The following is a 19,571-nucleotide window of genomic DNA, read 5'->3' on the forward strand; positions in this document are numbered from 1 at the left end:
CCCGGTGATTGGCGGAAACGGAATTCCGTTCCCCATGGAGCTCTGACCAGAGAGTCCCGGTCCTTGATCCGAATCATGCATGGTAATGAGCACTGAATGGTCCATGCCTCCATGGGGGAATTTGTACACGACGAAGGATATCAAAATGTTCCGGGACTGCTTCTTGCACCATCATGGTTTTCTCACACTTAAAGCAGTCAAATTAGAGTCAATTGGCGTGCACTGAGAAGAAAATATTGATCAGTTGGGCCTTGGATAATGCTGCACCTCATGCCCTGATCCTACATGTCTGATTAGCACATAGCATCCAATGATCTGGGCTTGACAAATTAACAGCTTCGAAATGAAAGAGCATGGCAGTAAAAACCTCTTTGCTCTATCACTTGGATCATAATGGTGTATACTGGAGCTCCCCCCCCCCCCTGCTGTACCTACCAAACGCCCAAACCCTAACATCGAAATGAAAAACAGGTACGACGGTAGAGAAAAGGACTGTCCGGAGTAAATGATTTAAAGCTGTTGTTGACGCCTTGTTGTATGTACATTGAAAGAATAGAGGTCCACTGACGTATTGCTGTCGTCCAAAAGCTTATCTTCACCGTACACTCGGTTCCAAAAGCTTGCATTCATCACGCTTTTTACCACAAACCCTTTTGCAGTAATTTTCTATTACAGCCGAATGATTACGCAAAGGCGCATGTAATTTAGGTGGTGGCCCATTTCTTAATCCGTTGCCTGTGTTCCCTCTTGTTCCTGAACCGCTGCAAGAACAGGGGCCACAGTGATGTGTGCTTTTATCGTTCGGCATGCCTAGTTAAAAATACGGCCACTGTGAAAGGAATCTTACATCATTTGTGTCTTGTCCCCTGCTGCTTTTTTCTTCAGAGAGTTCAGATAGAGGGAGCTCATTCTCTTCTGCTCTGCTTGTGGAGTGGAGATGGATCATGGATGTGTATAAAAGGGAAAGCCTGTGGCCTTTGGAGCCATACAATGATCAGGAACTGAGAGTGGCAAGAGCCAAGGAGTAGTTAGAGCTCAGTAGAATACAGTTCGTGAGTCACTTCTCTGACATCAAGCAGTTACACTAGGTGAGGAATGAGCTCCTTCCTTTGGGTTCCTTTCTGATTTGCTCATCAATTTTCAATACCCTGTTCAATCATTTTTAAGCTTAGGAGTTGAGTTTGGCATGATTTTTTTATCCCTTTTCAGGCTTACCTAGTCTTCTCATTTGTAGTAAGCATATTTTTGGATCAGGACATTCTGAGAACAATCACACCTCTTTCAGTCTTCCATTTTCAGAAACCTACCAGACATATTGTAGCCTTAGACTGCAATTCAGTTTCTCTCCTTCCACCTTACTTCCTTTCTTCTGCATGTGGTGCTGCATTCTTCGATTCCAGTTCAGAGGTTTTCATTCTTACAGTTGCACAGTACTCACTTCTTGCCTGAATTCACTTCAGGCTGGAAGAGAGAGAGAGTAGAAGCACACAATTCCACAATGCCCATGGAGCAAGTATTCAGGCACTGCGACAAAGATACGCTGAAGATGGCCATGCTGAAGCACCAACAGACTTTCAGACAGCAAGTAAGATCAAAGGCTTCATTCTCTCGAGCATTCCTATTTGCTTGCTGAGGACAATGCACTGATCAACATCTTCTCCCCTGACGTCGCAGGTTCACGAACTCCATCGCTTATACAGGATTCAGAAGCTTCTGGTGCGAGACCTCAAGAGGGAGCTCAAGAGCCAGAGGAACCTGTCGACCTCCCCGAACGGCGGCTCCACCGAGCACAGCAGAGGCGCGCTCGGCATGTGCGCCTACGAGCACCGCTACGCCGCTCGCGGCCCCGGCGGCTACGTGGCAGTGGCGACACCAACGCCCCGCACGGCGCTCAGCTTCGACGTCGTGACGCCGGCCGTCGAGTACATGCGGAGCGCGGAGGAGGACGAGGACGAAGCGGAGGAGGAGACCGACGACGACGCGGAGCTGGAGCTCACGCTGGCCGTGGGCGGCGGCGGGGCCAAGAAGAGATACGGCGAGTACCCGTCCGGCGGGGAGAGCCTCTCGTCGTCGTCGACGGAGTCCGACGTGCTCACCGTCTCCGGCCGCGAGTGGCGCCAGGCGCGCGGCACGCCGTACCACCACAAGAGGAGGCCGGGCGCTGGGCTGGACGTGGTGCAGGCGGTGGAGGACGGCGTCGGGATGCAGGCGCCGCCGCCGCCGCTGCTCCACTGGCTCAGCCTCAAGATGGCATGACACTGCGAGAGGGGAATCAAAGAACGCATTGCATGTGTTGATTTGCTGCTCCTAGTGTCAGGGTGCTGACTTGCTACTGTTCTTCAGTTGAATGCTGCGCGTTCAGATCAAGTCTAGAAATTAAATCAATAATTGACTAGTCGTTCAGGAGAATGTGGGAGCCACTTTCCAAAACGTAAAGAGACTGTAGGGGCTTGCTTTTCAGATTAAGCTACAAGCGTGACTACCTTACTTACTGCGGGCACCTTTGGGAGGGCTTCACGCGGACGGCTCCGGCTACGTGCTACAGTGCCGCGGCACTGTGCGGTACTATAGCATGGAGCTGAAACGAAGCAGTTTTGCCTGCGGGAGGAGTGAAGCCGCTGAAGCTGCGGGAGGGTGGCTTCACCGGCTCCGTGCTACAGTGCGCTACAGTAGACGAAGCCGGAGCCGGTGAAGCCGTGCCAAACAAGCCCTGCAAGTGCTTCTGTCAACCGTCAACAATACAAGCGGCAAATTTCAGGCCCTGTTTGGTTGTGTAGCAGAACTACGACACACGATTTTCGATAAAAGAATCTTCAATGCATAGAGTACTAAACGAAGTTTATTTGCAAAACCTTTTCACGGATGTGTGTAACTTTTCGAGACGAATCTAATGATAGTAATTAATTGATGATTGGCTACAGTGATGCTACAGTACTATCCTCTAATCGTGCGGTCAAAAGCCTCATTAGGTTCGTCTCGCGAAGTAGTGCAGGACTGTGGAGTTAGTTTTATAAATTGCCTTTATTTAGTACTCCTAATTATTGGTCAAAATTTTTATGCTACTCATGCTATCGTGAACCAAACAGGGCCTCAGTGTGATGTTAATCGAATGGCAGATCCAAACTTGTGTACCCTGAAAGCTTCATCACATACAGATCAAAGCTTGTGAAACATTGCTGCACGCCAACTCCTCATATATATCAGGTTGTGTTTAGCTAGCTTGCCGGTTTGTGTTCATTTGGAGTCCATTCCATTTGAGTTGTAACTGAATAGTACAAATTTCTTCTTCGTCTTAATACAATAATACGCTGTACACGTTTTGAGAAAAAAAAACTCCTCACATATATATGCTCAGTTCACTGATGGCTCGCTTTGCTTCTCTTGCTTGTGCTTCTATAACGTCCACATTCTTTCGTCTCGAACTCCGATAGCTACTCACCGTCGTGATAAAATCAACTTTTTTTTGAACGACGATAAATCAACTTTGAAGTATACCCTCACTAGGTCTATCTTCTCATCTTTGCCTTTGCACCGACGGAGAAAACCACCTTAGAGCATCTCCAACTACTCATCCCTCTCTCATAATACTAAAATCAATATTTTGATGATCAGAGTGCTCCAGCAAATTACCAATTCAATTCGCATTTAAACTTGCTAGAGATAAAATTTGAGTAGAAAGCCCTATATCCATCATCTATTTTCTAAAATAAAATTGTTTTTTTGTTTTGTTTTGTACAGTATCATTTTATTTTGGATCATTTCGTTGTTTAGATTAGATAGCTCCGTAGCTGATAGCGCTGGCTCTCCTAGCTTGTTTTTTTTAAAAAAAAATCTACTCTCTTCTTAAAGAGCGATAGGTTTGATTTTCCGTCCTGGAGAGATCGTGCGACATGGAGAGAGAGAGAAATCAGATTAGTGTATGAAAGCGCCTCTATCATCCAAACCACTGAAGACGTTATGACAGTGTTAGAGCTTGGGCCCTGTTTGGTTTCAATAGCACGGTAGCACGCACAATTCCCGAAAAAAGAATCTTCAATGCATGGAGTACTAAATGAAGTTTATTTACAAAATCTTTTCACGGATGAGTGTAATTTTTCACGACGAATCTAATGACAGTAATTAATCGATGATTGGCTATAGTGATGTTATATTAACCATCCTCTAATCATGCAATCAAAGGTCTCATTAGGTTCGTCTTGCGAAGTAGTGCAGGGTTGTGGAGTTAGTTTTGCAAATTGCTTTTATTTAGCACTCTTAATTATTGGTCAAAATTTTTGTACTGAAAACCAAACAAGACCTTGGTTATCCCTCTTCAATCCTTCCCAATCTACCTGTCCCAGCAACAAGGCCGGGGAAAGTGCGGGCCCCACGTGAGCGAACAATCTACCTGTCGACGACGAAAAGCCAGCAGATTCCAGCGCCCGCCCCGTCCTGTAGCCAATGACTGTAGCCAATCATCGATTAATTAGGCTCATTAGATTCGTCTCGCGAAAAAGAAAAAATATTTATAAACAGATTTTATTTAATACTATAAAATAATAAGATTTCTTTTAATGTGATCGAGATTTTTGAAAAAAATCCCGGAGCCAAACAAGCCCCTAGTCATCTCTATCTTCCCCACTTCAATTAAACAAACATAGCCCGACGAGAGATTCCGCCTCCACGGCTCCACCTCGTCTCTCCCCCCTTCAGCCCGCCGAAACCCTAGCCCGTTCCGCCTCGCCGCCGGCGATGGCCGCCGCATGATCGGTGCGTCGCCTTGGGACCGCCTACCGACCGGCATCGCCAAGCCCGCCGCCGCCGCGGCCGTCGTCGTCGCGGCGCTCGCGTCCTCCTTCCTCGCGGTACCGCGTCCGCGCGCCGCCTCGGTCGCCGCGGGATCCGGGCTCGTCATGTCGAAGGCGAGGGTCTACGCCGACATCAACGTCGTGCGCCCCAAGGAGTATTGGGACTACGAGGCGCTCACCGTCCAATGGGGGTAAGGCGCCAACGTCACGTCACGTCACGTCCTAACTCCACCACTTGACGCAGCTTGCACGTTCGCGGTTGAGCATGTGGTCTGTATGAATCACCATTGGGATCGTTAGTACTGGGAGGCCTGCTTGGCTGCTTTTGGACTTCATTATGTGTTTGTCTGCATCAAAGGGGGAAGTTCCTCTTCACTACAAGGCTTGGATGGGCCGCATGATCTTTTTATCTGGTTTAGCAGGGTACAGGTAGGGCTGTATGAAAATTTAGAAATTAGAAGGACCAGAAGATTGAAGTGGCAACAAATGTTGAGGCAATACCACAATAGAACCTTTTTTTGTAGACTAAAAAAATACCCAACCTTCTTATAGCTGCATCATTTGTCCAATTTTTTTCACTAATCACTATTGACCATGTACTGATGGTACATTGTTTATCTCTATCAGGACCAATTTAATTCCTTTGGCTATTTTTTCTCGTTGGTTGAGGTGCATATTACCTTTAGTGATTGTAGTAATGTCTTACTATTATCAGATCTTTTTTGTTGATATGCTGTAGTTAACCTTTTGGTGGCTTGCGGTAGAAGTGGATCACCGTTTTCTTAACTAAGTCCTAGCGTTTAAAGAAACAGATGCCAAAATTTGTTGGATCTCAATTTCGGTTTTAGGATTTTAGCATCAAGCTAAAAATAGATTATTTTGTTTGAAAATTAAAATTAGTGTTTATTAAATGTCACATCTCATCTTTCTTGGTATTGGTCTGAGTTTAAACAATTTACTTTTATATTAAGTCACGTCTGAACTTTTCATCTGATGGAGAATCTGAATTATGAGGATGGCCACACATACTAATTTATGCTTCAACACCTTATGTAACTATGAAAGACATGTAGCTCATTTTCCCATGCATACTGGAAATCATATGTGCCATAACACCGAGTTGGTAGTTGATACTTGGTGGAATGCACTTTATTACTTAGTGACACCTGAGAAAGTACACACTTTATACAGGCCTTCTGAAGTATGTTATCAGCTATTTTTTTCTATGCTGTTTTCAGTTGGTAGTTGATACTTAATGGAATGCACTTTATTATACTTTGTGACACCTGAGAAAGCACACAGTTTTTCTCTTGATGCAGACCTTCTGAAGTATGTTATCAGTTATTTTTTAATATATGCTGTTTTCCTAGTCAGCGATGATTTTTTAACAAGATGTCTTGATTTTTGCACAACCATGGCAAATTTGTTTTTCTGTTTCTCTCTTCTTTGGAAAGATATAGACTATAGAGAAAAAGCGATTGCATTTTCAGTACTCCATCACAACAATTTTAGTATATTCATGTTTTCTATTTTCGAATGCAAATCCAAGATTTTCCTTCGAATCTGCCCTTTTGATTTACACCTTTTTGTATTTATATGGAGAGAATGTTTTTCTAACGATCATGATGTCTTTTACCAGCGAGCAGGATGACTATGAAGTTGTCAGGAAAGTTGGAAGAGGTAAATATAGTGAGGTCTTTGAAGGCATCAATGTTAACAATAATGAGAAATGCATCATTAAGATCCTTAAGCCTGTCAAGAAAAAGAAGGTATTAAAGGAATCTGTTGGCCGTTCTCGTAACATTTTTCTTCCATGTTCTCCATCTAATGATAGGAGCTGAGTGCCCCCGAGCATTACTAATTAAATAGTCATTTATATGCTGTATCTTTTAACATATCTTTCATATGTTTATGCAGATCAAAAGGGAGATAAAAATACTTCAGAATCTCTGTGGAGGTCCAAACATTATTAAACTGCTTGATATTGTCAGAGATCAACATTCAAAGACCCCCAGCTTGATCTTTGAATATGTCAATAACACAGATTTCAAAGTTTTGTACCCCACATTGACAGATTATGACATCCGTTACTACATATACGAGCTACTCAAGGTTGCCATTAATATTTAACACATTACACTTTAGATCGTACAATATTGTTCAAGACAGATACCTCCAGTTAGTTGCTTATTTACTTAAGCCCTACAAGATACAATTTCCTGGTACTATATCGTAGTTTGATTATGTCACTCTGATTGCATGAAATGCTTCCTCTACTCAGTTAGATACCTGTATGTTTTCTGCCCTTGGATTGCCGAAAATACCATTTTACCAAGTCATAATATTTATTGAAGTGCTGATGTAAAAAAAAAATCATTGATGAGCATGGATTCATGTAATATGGTTGATTATTTCTTGTTTTTAATGTTACCTACTGAATTTTTTTAAGAAAAATATTTTGCACTTTTGTGTTTTCAACACCCACTTGTTTGAAATATGAAGTGAGTGCACTGATGTGCCTCTTATGTTGAAGTGGTCCCACTTATTTTTAACACCCACTCATCTTTCCTTATATCAATCTATAATGTTTAATTCCAGGCTCTAGATTACTGCCATTCTCAAGGCATTATGCATCGAGATGTCAAGCCCCACAATGTAATGATAGACCATGAACTTCGAAAACTTCGCTTGATAGACTGGGGCTTGGCCGAGTTCTATCATCCAGGCAAGGAATATAATGTCCGTGTTGCATCAAGGTAGGTGGAGAAATGAGCGAACATCTTGTTTACATATGCTTTCATATTCGCAATTATATGGAATTCCATCCTTATAATCGCGTGTATTTTGGAAACATTGCAAGTTAGCAGGATATGTTCACTTTGCTTTTTTGTTGAATCTCCTGTTGACTCTGAGTCTGTAAGCAGCGTGTGAACAAGGAATTCAATTGATTTGGCGTTCACAATATGTTTTGGTAGTGTTGAAATTTAAGCAAAAAAAATCAATGAATTTTTTTGAAATATAAGCAAGTCGAGTGGATGCCATAAATGACCGTCGTAGTTACTATGTATACTTTGATAGTAGCATGTTATCAATTAGCAATTCTCATCTAATTTTCACTAACAGTTCATGCTTTCTTTTTGACATCTCACTTGGGCATATTTTCTCTCACATCGATTCAGGTATTTCAAGGGACCTGAGCTTCTTGTTGATTTACAAGATTATGATTATTCTTTGGACATGTGGAGTCTTGGTTGCATGTTTGCTGGAATGGTATGTATGGCTATAAAAATGGTTTCCATGGGTTAATGCTATGTCTTGGACACAATGGCATTGACAATTAGTTGTGACTGATAACTCAGCTTTTACTTATGTGTCCTGATTGATGGCTGCAGATATTTCGCAAGGAACCGTTCTTCTATGGCCATGACAATCATGACCAACTTGTGAAGATTGCAAAGGTAAGCGTACGTTTGATTCTTCATCCCACATTATAAGTGCATCTGCAATTCGTGATTTGATTGTCTTATTAGGACTAAGAAGCTTTCTGTTATGCAATTGACTTCTTGCCTTGAAATCAATGTTACACCCTGTTGTTTCCCTTTTATAATTACAGTTGGTTTCTCAGAAGCTGATGTTCTTTAAGGAGTTATATATTTTTGTATCCAAAACTGCTACACATGAAGGCAATTGATGAGACAATAATTCACTAATTTTTATTTTATAAACGACATACTTGTTTTTGTAAAATTATGTGTTTGGTATTGTGCTTTATATGAAATAATTGTAAGGATAAAACTTGTGGGGGACAACTTTCATAATATAATACAAATGATTTTAGTTGTAGACCGGTATCAGATAAACCTTACACCATCATATCAACTCTCACTATATCTTAGCATCAAACTTGCCGTATTTGTTCTCAATGGCATGTACTCAAATCAGCCAATTTGAAACTCTGGACTTAACTCCAGTCTGCATGATGACAGCAAGTCAGTAATTGGTCTCCTGTGTCCTTGGCTTCGTGTTATTGATCTTCTGACAAAAAAAAGCATCAGAGCCATCTTTTTATTTGGCGCTTGCTTGAGCATTTTAGTATTGGAAAGCTGTAATGTTGGAATATTGTACCTGAGGTGATAGATGCCAAGTCACCAATTTATGTAGACAAGGACTTTAAATATCTGAGCCGTCAGGAAGTTTAAAATAGCTTCCAATGTTTGTTTATTTGATGCTTATTTGGTATGCAGTTATAAGCATGAGATTGTGCAGTACAGTATCCAATTCTGCTACCTCCCATTAATTTTTAGGTGCTCGGAACAGATGGGCTGAATGCTTATTTGAACAAGTATCATATCGAGCTTGACCCTCAACTTGAAGCTCTTGTTGGAAGGTAAATTATCGTTCTTTGAGATGTTGGATTGGATCCTTGTTCTTTCGGGTTTCATCTCTAGCCTACCCCAACTTGCTTGGGAAAAAAGGCTATGTTGTTGTTGTTGTTGTTGTATAACCCTTCCATGTGTATCATATGCAGGCATAGTAGAAAACCCTGGTCGAAGTTTATTAATGCTGATAACCAACATCTAGTATCACCTGAGGTTTGTTAAGCGCTAGTAATTTATTGCTTCTAACTGTGGTTGTTGCTTAATATGTTTTTTTGTATATTTGTAGGCCATAGATTTTCTGGACAAGCTCCTACGCTACGATCATCAAGATAGGCTTACTGCACGTGAAGCTATGGTAAGCCTGACAGATAATCTACCTTTGCAGATAACAGTTTTGCTTATTTAGATCTATCCTGTTGAACATTGCCATGCTCTGTTTGTATTATATACTCCCTCCGTCCCAAAATAAATGCACATCTCGCACTTAGAGGAGTCAAACACTTTAAAGTTTGACCAAATATATATTAAAAAATATTAACGATTATGATACTAAACAAACATCATTAGATTAATCACATCATATATTTTCATGACAAACTTGTTTAGAGACACAAATGTTAATATTATTTTTTATATATACAGTCAAACTTAAAATTTGTTGACTTCTCGAAATGCGAGATGAACACTTATTTTGGGACGGAGGGAGTAAGTCATTAACTGAATATGCTCCTCTCTGCATAACTTCCGGTTATTTTATCTTGCAATTACATTGTGTGTTCAGTCTTCACATATTTTTCATTTTTCAACAAAGTATTCTGTACTTTGACATTTTAACATAGGAATCTTGAAGCCATTTACGTAGTATGAGAAGTACTTCAGTTTGTATGCATGTAACTAGATATTTGACGTTCAATCTCTTACAGGTTTCTAGGAATAATATTGTATCTTCAAGTTGTAAAAAGAATAAATGTTATAAATTATGCTTGGACTTGTTGCCTTAAATGCTCCACATGAATACTTGTAGGCACATCCCTACTTTGTCCAAGTGAGAGCTGCAGAGAACAGCAGGACACGACCACAATAATTATGGTGCCCGCCCTTGAAATGGAGCTGAAACCACAATGATGCACACCCTACCTCCTTACCGAACACCGTCAGCTGAAACAAGGTTCACCAAGTATCTTGCTCCAGATATCTGTAGCATGACTCCATGACAGTGGCAAAACTAGTAGCGGCATCATGTGGGCATCGATGGCAGAGCTTTATAGTATCTTTAAACTTGAGATCACCATGCATATAATCTTGTGTAATGGGAGATAAATTGTGTGATCTTAGACTAATTGAAGAGGACGATTCAGATTTAATAATATTGCTTGTATTATGGTTTGATATTGTGTATGCTGAATATTTATTTCTGGTGATTATAGTCATTTCGAAGGAATACATTTGACCACATTAGTGGGCAGTGGCCTTGTTTTTAGTAGCCTTCTCCTTTTGTTCAATTGCTGAGCGATTAGTGAGCCTGAGTTTTTGAATCAGCACTAAGTGGTGCCACAGTTTGTAAGCCAATCCGTTATTTTACATTGAGATGCCAGAGTGTGACTTGAGCTCCTGAAGCCGAAAGCATGCCAATCCAGCGGGGAGCTATATTTGATCGCATGGTCTGAGATCCAACGGCCTACGCCTGGGCTCACCACACTACATTCGTACATACAGTGCAAACTTGGCACTTGGGAAACGAAAAGAGATTGTGAAATGTCACTCGCTGTAACGCTATAAGTATATATTGACACAATGCAAACAGAATGGTTACACGTTCTTTTCACTATTCCATCAATGTCCACAGCAATTGAACAAGTAAAAAAAATGGTTAGTATATGTGCGTATGATCTATTTTGGAGGGCGTCTTGACCCTTGTGCCTCTCAATCTCTAAACTATATTGCCTCTCATCCATTTTGTGGCGACCCATTTCTCACCCTTGATCACGGGGCAGCTACCATGAAGTGAAGTCTGTGACAGCAGGTCAAGCCCAAGTTAGCAGCACGAACTATCTGATGTTAAGATCTGGCATTTTTAACTGTATTCATTTTCATTGTGCACAAAATTTAGTGTTGCAAAGGAAAAAGAAGCGAATTTAGAGTCTAAAGAAACGAATTTAGTGTATAGTGCAGATGAAAGGATGAACATGAAATTCTACTTGGTTTACACTAAAGAGAACGGAGTAGAGGGCCAACTTCATCAGCTAGCACATACCGGGTCAATGGTGCCATTTACTGCGAGGGAGTAAAACAACAGTCCATCGCCCTTCCTTGGTTTTACCTTTAGGCCAATGCACTTTTCATAATCATAGCCTATATTCATATTCTCCCAATTCTGCAAATTAGTAGAGGATGCATTATAATCAGCTAGCAAATATATATATAAATTTTCCTTGGCACTCACCTCATATGGGAACATTGTTTCTCCCCCTTCTTCAACATCCGTGAGATAAAGCAAGAAAGACGCCACCTGAGAAATTACATTTCAATAGTTCTTAGTGTTTAATCAAATAATTTAACTCAAATCACTTGTCTCCATCAATCAAGTAGATTAACACATTTCTGAAAATCCAGTGTGCTTGTGAATGTGGGAAATCAAAGACAAAAGGCAAATAGAAACACAGGAGATAAAACTAGAATACTTAAACGTTTGTTATGTCAGATGTAGGGTTCATGGGGGGAAATAGACATGCTATTGGTAGCTAGCACTCTGTAATGCATTTCTTCTTTAAAGAGTAAAAGTTCAATTCACACATCACGATAAATGCTCAAGTTTGGCGGAACGCAAGCATAACTGCAACATACCCTTTGATTTTTTTGCGGACCATACTGGGCTGGGTCAAATGCATCATAGTGTGAAGCATACCTTTGTCCAATCTCATACCGCAGGACATTAAAGGGCTGCAAGGTACCATAAAAGTAACGTCAGTCAATGAAACATTATAAATGCTCATTTTTCATGCCTTTTTCCAATAACTTCTGAATGATCCAAAAACTTATGTCCTTTTCAATTGGGGCAAAACTCAACAGTTGGACAACAGATCAATATGAACAACTTTTCCATGGAAGGGCAAACGACAACGACAAGGTGTACCATAAGGTAGGGCAGCACAAGTTTGAAATTGAAAACAAAAAGATTTTGTATCCACAGATCAATATGAACATCTTTCCATGGAAGGGCAAACTACTAGGTGTAGCATAGGGTACAGCAAGGGCAAAAATCCAAAACCACAAATACTATGCAAACTTCCCAATAAATCCTAAGGTCTAAACAATAAGATTATTTTTGAAATTATATTTGCATATGTCGAAGATAATACTTCCATTATTTATTAAGCAACTATCTATCCATATGCCAGGATAAAATCAGGAAAACACTAAAGCTGCAAACGTTATGCTCAGCTACTTTAGCAGCCAAAGTATGTGTTATGGTAGTGGGACAAGGATTATAAAGAAAAGGATAGAGGTGCACTGACCATGTTGTACTGTAGCACGTGGATGGTGCCATGGATTGGATTGATTAATTGTTTGCTAGGATAGAGATAAATTAGATCGTCTCAGTTATGATATTTGCTTAGGCATCAAAAGTTAGACGCCTCTATAAAGGAGACATGTATCAGTTCAAGTCAAGCAAGAGTATAAACCCTAAATGGTTCAGAGCCTCCAAGGGAGGATGAACTAGTTTATCTTGTCCTAGTTCCATCTTCCATATCAGTATGATTGCACTTATTAGCAGATATAATAAAATCAACATCAATTATAACTTATGCTTTTAGCTTGGGACTGTTGCTTCAAATATTTCCTTTTTTCCCCTGTAGATCACTATCTTATTCTTTTACTTAACTATCTGTTGGTTTGTCCATCAGTGTGCTGGTTCTCATCAGTAAAAAAAAAATTGCTCAAGAAAAAGGAGTATAACAAAGAAAGAAGCACATGCAGATTCCAAGATATATAAATTCCCTGTCCCAGGAACAATTGAAACACAAAATGCAGTATACAATTGCAAATATTATGTAGTACCTCCCCATGATTTCTGGGTATCATGGTAGCCCTTGCAATCTTTTTCTCAACTTCTGCAAGGGTTCCAGTTGGGTCTTCATTAGCACTGAGGAATGTTCCCGAACTGTTTGGCATAAGGAATCACCATTAGTTCAATGAGAGTCAGAATGCCAACAAGGGTCCAATTATTTCATGATTATGTGTGCAAGACAAATTGGGTCCCAAACAGACTGAAAATATAGTTCATGAAAGCTCGAAAGGTAAACAACACAAGCAGTTCTGAGATGAGTCAAATGACATTGCTCATTGCAGCAGAGGTACAATCCACCGAAAAAACTACTGCACAATCTCTTCACAGTAATATATGAGTACCAGTTTGGTTAACCTATTTGGGCTACTCATTTTCTGAAGTTACTCTTTGACTGTAACGTTACCTTGTCCTGATTCCCTTGGTACTCTCCGCAGTTTCTCCTCTCCTCAGAGCTAATGTTGATGGTGCAAGTCTTTCCTTTGCATTTTTTACTATATTTTCACACTGTTCTGATGTCGCAAATTGTGGAAAGTACAATGCACGAGGGTGCCAGCTCAAAATCTGCCCAAGATTTCAGAATACATTATAAAGCAGCTTTCATGGGTTGCCAACATAACAACTTCTGGTGAAGCTGAGGTATAGTGTGAAATGTAACAGAACTGCAGAAGACATGAAATTAGATATGTATTGAACTCTTGCACTACAAACAAGATGCACTAGGATATACATCCATGAGCTAAATGTGAGGTGCTCGTATTATGTAATGGTGAGTAATCTAAGGTGTCTGAGTAGGTTGTTCACACGACATTAAATCTTACTCAAAACAATTATCCTCAATGCAGCCAATAGGCAACACAATTGTACAACCATAAATATGTCAGACACACAAAAGAACTAAAACACGCGACATCCATTCATTGCAACAACATTTCCGGAGTATCAGGAACCTACATTAGCCATACAACGGCAGAAACACATGTCCAATTTGGATTGGTGATGGTGCCTCAAAATTCTTAAATACCCACATCTTTTGCATTTTCTTCATGTCACATGCCTGCACAATCGTGCCAAATTCAAAATGCAAAGTTGCCAACCATGATTCCATCAGAAGCCCACGAGACCATGACACTTGCATGCAAGTTATCACATGCAAGTTATCAGGGCATCACACCAAAAATGTTGTACACAAGGTACAGTCCAAACTGGGGAAATAAATGACACTAAAAGGTTAATTTCAGTATTTCACCCCAAGTGGATTGTGCGTGATACATCACAAACAAACTACCCAACAGACCAATTGCGCCAGCAGAAGGAATGCAACCGCCAAAAGCAATCCATTAACCACCTAGCGTAAAATTCACGAGGAACACTCGTGCCCGCACCAATGCCCCCTCGCCACGTCATGACATCACGCCGAACGCTGGCAAAACAATGGGCAAGCGACCTATGCAGGGAGCCGGGGACGGAATCGGAACGAGACATAACCTGGTATGGGATCAAGGACGGCGCCGCCTCGCCGGACTCGCCGTAGGGCATCTCGGGCAACGCCGCCTCCAGCAGCCGCTCCCTCGGCACCGGCATGTCCGCCTCCTCCGGATCCTGCACCGCAGCCAGCCCACCCGGATCAGGAGCGGCGCGACAGGGCAGCGACAAATCGGAACGCGGCGTGCCGATGCTCGCCGCCGCGTACCTGGGTGAGGAGGAGCGAGCCGAAGAAGCCGGCGAGGAAGAAGAGGGAGCAGGAGAGGAGCACCACGGGTAGCCGCAGCCGCGTCCGCATCAGCCCCACGCCGCCGGCGCCTCCGCCGGAGGCCCTGATGACGCCACCCCCCTTCATTACGCGTGCTCGCCGCCTCTCGTCTGACGCGTATGGGTCGGGAGGCGAGGACGATCCGGCAATGGGAGGAGAGGTTGCTCGCGACCTCGCGTCACGAGAGAGGAGGCGGGGGTCGTCCCCTCTGAATAGTCTGAATCTCTGATGTGGAGCGAATTTTTTTTGTTCGTCAGATGTCGGAGCACTGACATGTGGGACCAAATAGGCGAAAGACGGACGCGGCGCGCGACGACAGAACGTCACGTGTCTGCAACTAATACAGGTCAGGTACGGTGGGCTCAAGCCCAGATGGTTTTCTGAAGGGCACACATCTTGTACTTGCTTGTTTAACAGTTGACAGTACAAGCTCAAGCAGAATAAGAGTTTCTTATTAAAAAAAAGAGCGGAATAGTAGTTGATATCATGTTTCTGTAATTTGCATGAAAAAGGGACCAAATGATCGACCATTAAATACTGACAGCCAAAAGTGTAAGCGATATCCATAAAGGGAAGTAACACAACCAGTGGTACAGGAACACGATGGGGTGCAGGTGTTCCATCCATTCGGCACGCCAAATACCGGTTTGAATCTGATATGGATGAGGACCGAGGGCACACCAAAATACCATTTGAAATCCGACATGTTCTTGTTTCCCAAAGCCATGGATAACTCATTGTTGGAGGCATAGGGCAGGTGAGCAGCAAGTGGCAACAGACCGAACAGACTTGAAACCCTGCTCCAAGAAATGTAGATATATTCACAGTTAAAGAGTGCAAGGATTTCATCAACCGGAAACTAAATTCAGAGACTCGCCTTAAAGGCATGAACAACAGATCAGCATAGGCACGCAAACTCATCAAAAGGAGAAAAAAGAAAAACAAAGCATGTGCATATCAAATTATCAATCTACCCACAGGACAGTTCCAAACTATACCTTTCTGAGAACAGACACAGCTGCATGTATAAAGCCCTACCAAGGTCATCGTGTAAAGCACTAACAACCACCCCTTGGAAAAGTACCAGATAGCATGCATAAAAGTAGTCTGAACTTGAACTGCACACTACCTAAAAATGTGGAAGCCAGCTTGGCAGCTTCATGTCCTATATGCCAAAATTTATCAGGTGCAACCTCATCACGCTCCCTTAAGCTGCAATTGCAACAGACTTTTAGATAACAGGCAAAGTTGAAGTTCAGTAAGGCTTGAATTTAAATTCTTACAAGCATAATCAGATGTGCAATTTATCATATGTGCAAAATGGTGTATACCATGAACTATGTATAAATAAGTTAACTGCCACCCCTAAGCCAGGTAAAAAATTTCAAAAACTATATTAAAAGATTGAGACATAGGGTTCTAGCTATCTTACCATCATAATATAACCTATGCCATCGCACGATCTGCATATGCTGCTGTCATGCTCTATGTCCAATGGGCGGCGGCACTGCAGCAGCCTCAGAAATATGTCTTTTCAGTTATCATTTAAAGAAAGCTGCACTATTTCCTAGCAAACTACATTGCCACATTGACAAACAGCTGCTTCAAAGATAGGATGAAACAGAAACAAGGGGTGACACTGACACCAAGCTTCAGGCAAAGTTGGTAAAGCAAGAAAATGATTCCTAAACAAAAATTCTCGTGGTGTCCTCAGTCAACTCCCTTCTTCTCCCCATGGCCATTAACAATTCTTTTGAACAACTGAAGAATGTGAGACAACGGCAATTGCAGGAAGTTACTCATGTTCCATTGTCTTCTTCGAGCATCTTCAAGATCCAAAGATCTGTAAGCAAGAGCGACAAGATACATAGCTGGATGCAATCTCCTGCAATTCCAGATTGAAAATCCGAGTTGATGATTAACATTGCGGACCTTGTGCACAGCTGCACTGCACGCAAAGATATCAACCAGACAAGCCAATTTTAGACAGTAAAACACCTGTGAACCTCACCTTTCAGAATGTTCATTGAAACCATCCCAATGCCTCTGAGATGGAATTGTCTTCCCTTTCTTGTCTCTCCCATATGTCTCGATGTACCACCCACCAGTGTCATGCATGTAACAACGAGGCTCAAAGAGCCAATATCTGCAAAAGAGGAACTGTATAAGAGGACTGGTCGTTGTCACCTTCTACAATGATACTGGACAATTTTCTTCATACTGAAATAAATTTTGCATCAGATGTAATTGGTTGCATACATAACTTGTATCCCATGAAGACCATAAGTTTCTTCATAACTACTGCTTTCTTCAATAAAAAACGGATGGCCTATTACTCAAGTAAACATATTTTTCCAAAACCAAGAAGCGCATCCTCTCAGGTCCGTTAACCAGACAGTCTAGGATCATTTGACATTTTGTATTCACTTGGTACAGGGATAGACTTCAAAAAAGTTGATTTACATCCATGTCCCAGCCAAACACGTATTCACGTGTGCAACACGACAGGCTATCTATCTTTCTATTTTGTAAGTAAAATATAAAAAAAACATCAAATTATTGTTGGGGCTGCATTAGATCTTCTAATGTATCAGTTTCGTATTTAATGCGTGTGCTTGTACCGTTGTTCCATCAACAGAAACGTATGTGCATATAGAAAGGTAAGTATACCTGCTAGGTGGCAACCGAGCCCTACTACATCGACACTCACAGGGTGAAACTTTATCTCCAACTTGATACCAGTGCATGTGTTTAACCTGTTTAACATATGGATGCAGCAAACATTCAACACAGTATGAGCCGAAAAGACTACTGTTGCACCATCATATGCTGTCATATAACAATACGCACCACTTTATGTTACATGGGCATTTGAATAATGCAAGCAAATTTTTACATATAACAATTTGCATAAGCTAGTGAAATAATAAGTATTTGAGAAATGTGTTCGTACTTCATACCATCAATGTCCTGTGTTTCATAATTACATGTGTCTTTATGCCACGATCATCATAGACACAGCAAGATCCTTCCTCCCCAGTGGTGGCTAACCCAGTAATTGTGCCTAAGAGAAGATGCTCTTGCATTAAATCAGATGTATCCGCATTTGGTACAAGATATACATGAATGTGATCTTCCACATCCGATTTGTCAATGCAATTGCACTTGGGGCTCCTAGTCGCAGTAGCCACTACTTTCCCACATATGCGCAACTCAACATCCTTGAAGGCATCTGATGAAGGAATATCATCTTCAAGCCCCATCTCTTTATTGTGGATATCAACCGGATTCATAGACACTTGATCCTTATTTGCATTTCTTGAAACATTTTCAGTAAACCCAGAAGCTCTTAAACCAGACTCTGTAAGCTTCTCGTGACAAGCATATGACAGCTCCTTGACACTATCAGACACACTAACAATACCAAACAGATCACGGCCAGATACAAGGTGCAATAACTCAGATGTCTCATACACAGACCTCTCTTCCGCTTCAAAGCAATCAGGAAGGACATCCATGGACTCAACATCAGGGCCATAGTATGCAGCGTGGATTGCTGTGTACAGTTCACTTTCAAGCCTATCAAAATAACCTGAGCCAGTGGCAGCCCGCTTCTTGGTAACAATGTCATCGATGGTAAGCCTATACCATTTCAGCCACTCAACAACATTGCTCTCTCTAGGTACCACAATGCCTGAGCCTGAACCACTTGGATAGACAAACTGAGATGGCCTAGGATGCTTCTGCACGATTCGCCTCTGCGATCGCAGGTAGCTATCGTAGTGAGCCCTTCTCTGTGAATCCGATAGGATCTGCAATACACAAGCCCGCTAATGAGCTGTTTCTCATGACAAATTGTTTCTGGATCACGGAGGCTAAGAGTTAACTTGCTGGCCAACAAAATTAGCGGTGAAGCAATTATGATCGGTTGCCCCATCAATAACGAAATCACACGGTGAGTCGTAATTTCACTCAGAATCAATAGGTTCGTGGAACTGTGGTAAAATCAGAATGCCCAGGGTTACGATTATAGCTTCTCAGTCCAATTTCGTTGAATACCTCGTAGGCGGCGAGGATCTGAAGGAACCGTCGGGAACCAGCGGCGGCGGCGACGTCTGGGTGGGTCTCCTTCGCGAGGCGGTGGAAGGAGGCCTTGATCTCGGCGTTGGAACTGGTCTCCCCAACCCCGAGGACCTCGTAGGCGCTCTTCCCCGCGAGCTCCTTGTCCGCCGGGGCTGCGGTGCTCGCCGACCGGCCGCGCCAGGCGACAGGAGGGAGGGCCGCCTCGCCGCCGCCGACGCGGGGAAGGAGGAGTCGCCGGAGCTCCGCCGCGCGTAGCGCCATTGAGTTCGCTGACGCTGTAGCTGCCGCTCCTGTCGAGTGGGGCCCGAGTGACGTAGACACCGATGCAACGGCCGGCCTTCCAGTGCGGTGGGGGATACGACCGCAGAAGAGGACAACGTGGATCCCTCAGGTGCCACCGCCTGATTCCTCCTAACTCAGCTCGCTTCACGGGCCGGCCCAACATCAGATTTGGGTCGCCACTGGGCCTAAAGCTGAATAAGTAATGGCCGAAAGGGCAATAA

At 42.4% G+C, this 19,571-nt stretch overlaps 3 protein-coding genes across 6 annotated transcripts; 2 read left to right on the plus strand and 1 right to left on the minus strand.

The window, feature by feature from the left end:
• The first annotated feature begins 827 nt into the window (after positions 1-827).
• LOC120649674 lies at positions 828-2,492 on the plus strand. 3 transcript variants are annotated; one of them, XM_039926534.1, is made up of 3 exons: positions 828-1,088; positions 1,401-1,585; positions 1,675-2,492. In XM_039926534.1, the coding sequence occupies exons 2-3, from the start codon at positions 1,499-1,501 to the stop codon at positions 2,254-2,256; spliced, it is 669 nt and encodes a 222-aa protein (XP_039782468.1). In that variant the 5' UTR covers positions 828-1,088; positions 1,401-1,498; the 3' UTR covers positions 2,257-2,492. The 3 variants fall into 3 exon arrangements, with proteins under 3 accessions (XP_039782468.1, XP_039782467.1, XP_039782469.1); XM_039926533.1 differs by having other exon boundaries at positions 1,424-1,585; XM_039926535.1 differs by having other exon boundaries at positions 1,461-1,585.
• Positions 2,493-4,602: 2,110 nt separating this feature from the next.
• Positions 4,603-10,629, plus strand: LOC120649677 (casein kinase II subunit alpha-2). The gene is made up of 10 exons (XM_039926539.1): positions 4,603-4,978; positions 6,427-6,556; positions 6,705-6,899; positions 7,386-7,543; positions 7,967-8,057; positions 8,180-8,245; positions 9,092-9,174; positions 9,316-9,379; positions 9,453-9,521; positions 10,191-10,629. The coding sequence occupies exons 1-10, from the start codon at positions 4,743-4,745 to the stop codon at positions 10,248-10,250; spliced, it is 1,152 nt and encodes a 383-aa protein (XP_039782473.1). The 5' UTR covers positions 4,603-4,742; the 3' UTR covers positions 10,251-10,629.
• Positions 10,630-10,928: 299 nt separating this feature from the next.
• On the minus strand, positions 10,929-19,416 carry LOC120649676 (probable prolyl 4-hydroxylase 9). Of its 2 annotated transcripts, XM_039926537.1 has the most exons (14): positions 19,045-19,387; positions 17,946-18,797; positions 17,656-17,741; positions 16,997-17,131; positions 16,418-16,870; positions 16,115-16,197; positions 14,926-15,782; positions 14,721-14,834; positions 13,639-13,796; positions 13,226-13,328; positions 12,011-12,106; positions 11,610-11,675; positions 11,421-11,540; positions 10,929-11,177 (listed from the first exon to the last, which is right to left on the minus strand). In XM_039926537.1, exons 7-14 carry the CDS (start codon positions 15,733-15,735, stop codon positions 11,097-11,099), a joined length of 1,548 nt encoding a protein of 515 aa, XP_039782471.1. In that variant the 5' UTR covers positions 15,736-15,782; positions 16,115-16,197; positions 16,418-16,870; positions 16,997-17,131; positions 17,656-17,741; positions 17,946-18,797; positions 19,045-19,387; the 3' UTR covers positions 10,929-11,096. The 2 variants fall into 2 exon arrangements, with proteins under 2 accessions (XP_039782471.1, XP_039782470.1); XM_039926536.1 differs by lacking the exons at positions 10,929-11,177; positions 11,421-11,540; positions 11,610-11,675; ... (2 more) ...; positions 13,639-13,796; positions 14,721-14,834 and having other exon boundaries at positions 15,417-15,782; positions 16,418-16,492; positions 19,045-19,416.
• Positions 19,417-19,571: the final 155 nt, after the last annotated feature.

The sequence above is a fragment of the Panicum virgatum genome, chromosome 9K (genome assembly GCF_016808335.1).
Source record: "Panicum virgatum strain AP13 chromosome 9K, P.virgatum_v5, whole genome shotgun sequence".
NCBI classification, from domain to species: domain Eukaryota; kingdom Viridiplantae; phylum Streptophyta; class Magnoliopsida; order Poales; family Poaceae; genus Panicum; species Panicum virgatum.

Bases quoted from the DNA above. Each gene is read 5' to 3' on its own strand.
- LOC120649676 (XM_039926537.1), bottom strand. From the start codon at position 15,735: ATGCCTCCAACAATGAGTTATCCATGGCTTTGGGAAACAAGAACATGT. The intron at 13,329-13,638 runs GTAACGTTACAG...TATGCCAAACAG, and splicing joins ACCAAGGGAATCAGGACAAG to TTCGGGAACATTCCTCAGTG. The intron at 11,178-11,420 runs GTATGTGCTAGC...CTGCTGTCACAG, and splicing joins TAAATGGCACCATTGACCCG to ACTTCACTTCATGGTAGCTG.
- LOC120649674 (XM_039926534.1), top strand. From the start codon at position 1,499: ATGCCCATGGAGCAAGTATTCAGGCACTGCGACAAAGATACGCTGAAG. The intron at 1,586-1,674 runs GTAAGATCAAAG...CTGACGTCGCAG, and splicing joins AACAGACTTTCAGACAGCAA to GTTCACGAACTCCATCGCTT.
- LOC120649677 (XM_039926539.1), top strand. From the start codon at position 4,743: ATGATCGGTGCGTCGCCTTGGGACCGCCTACCGACCGGCATCGCCAAG. The intron at 4,979-6,426 runs GTAAGGCGCCAA...GTCTTTTACCAG, and splicing joins GCGCTCACCGTCCAATGGGG to CGAGCAGGATGACTATGAAG. The intron at 7,544-7,966 runs GTAGGTGGAGAA...ACATCGATTCAG, and splicing joins AATGTCCGTGTTGCATCAAG to GTATTTCAAGGGACCTGAGC.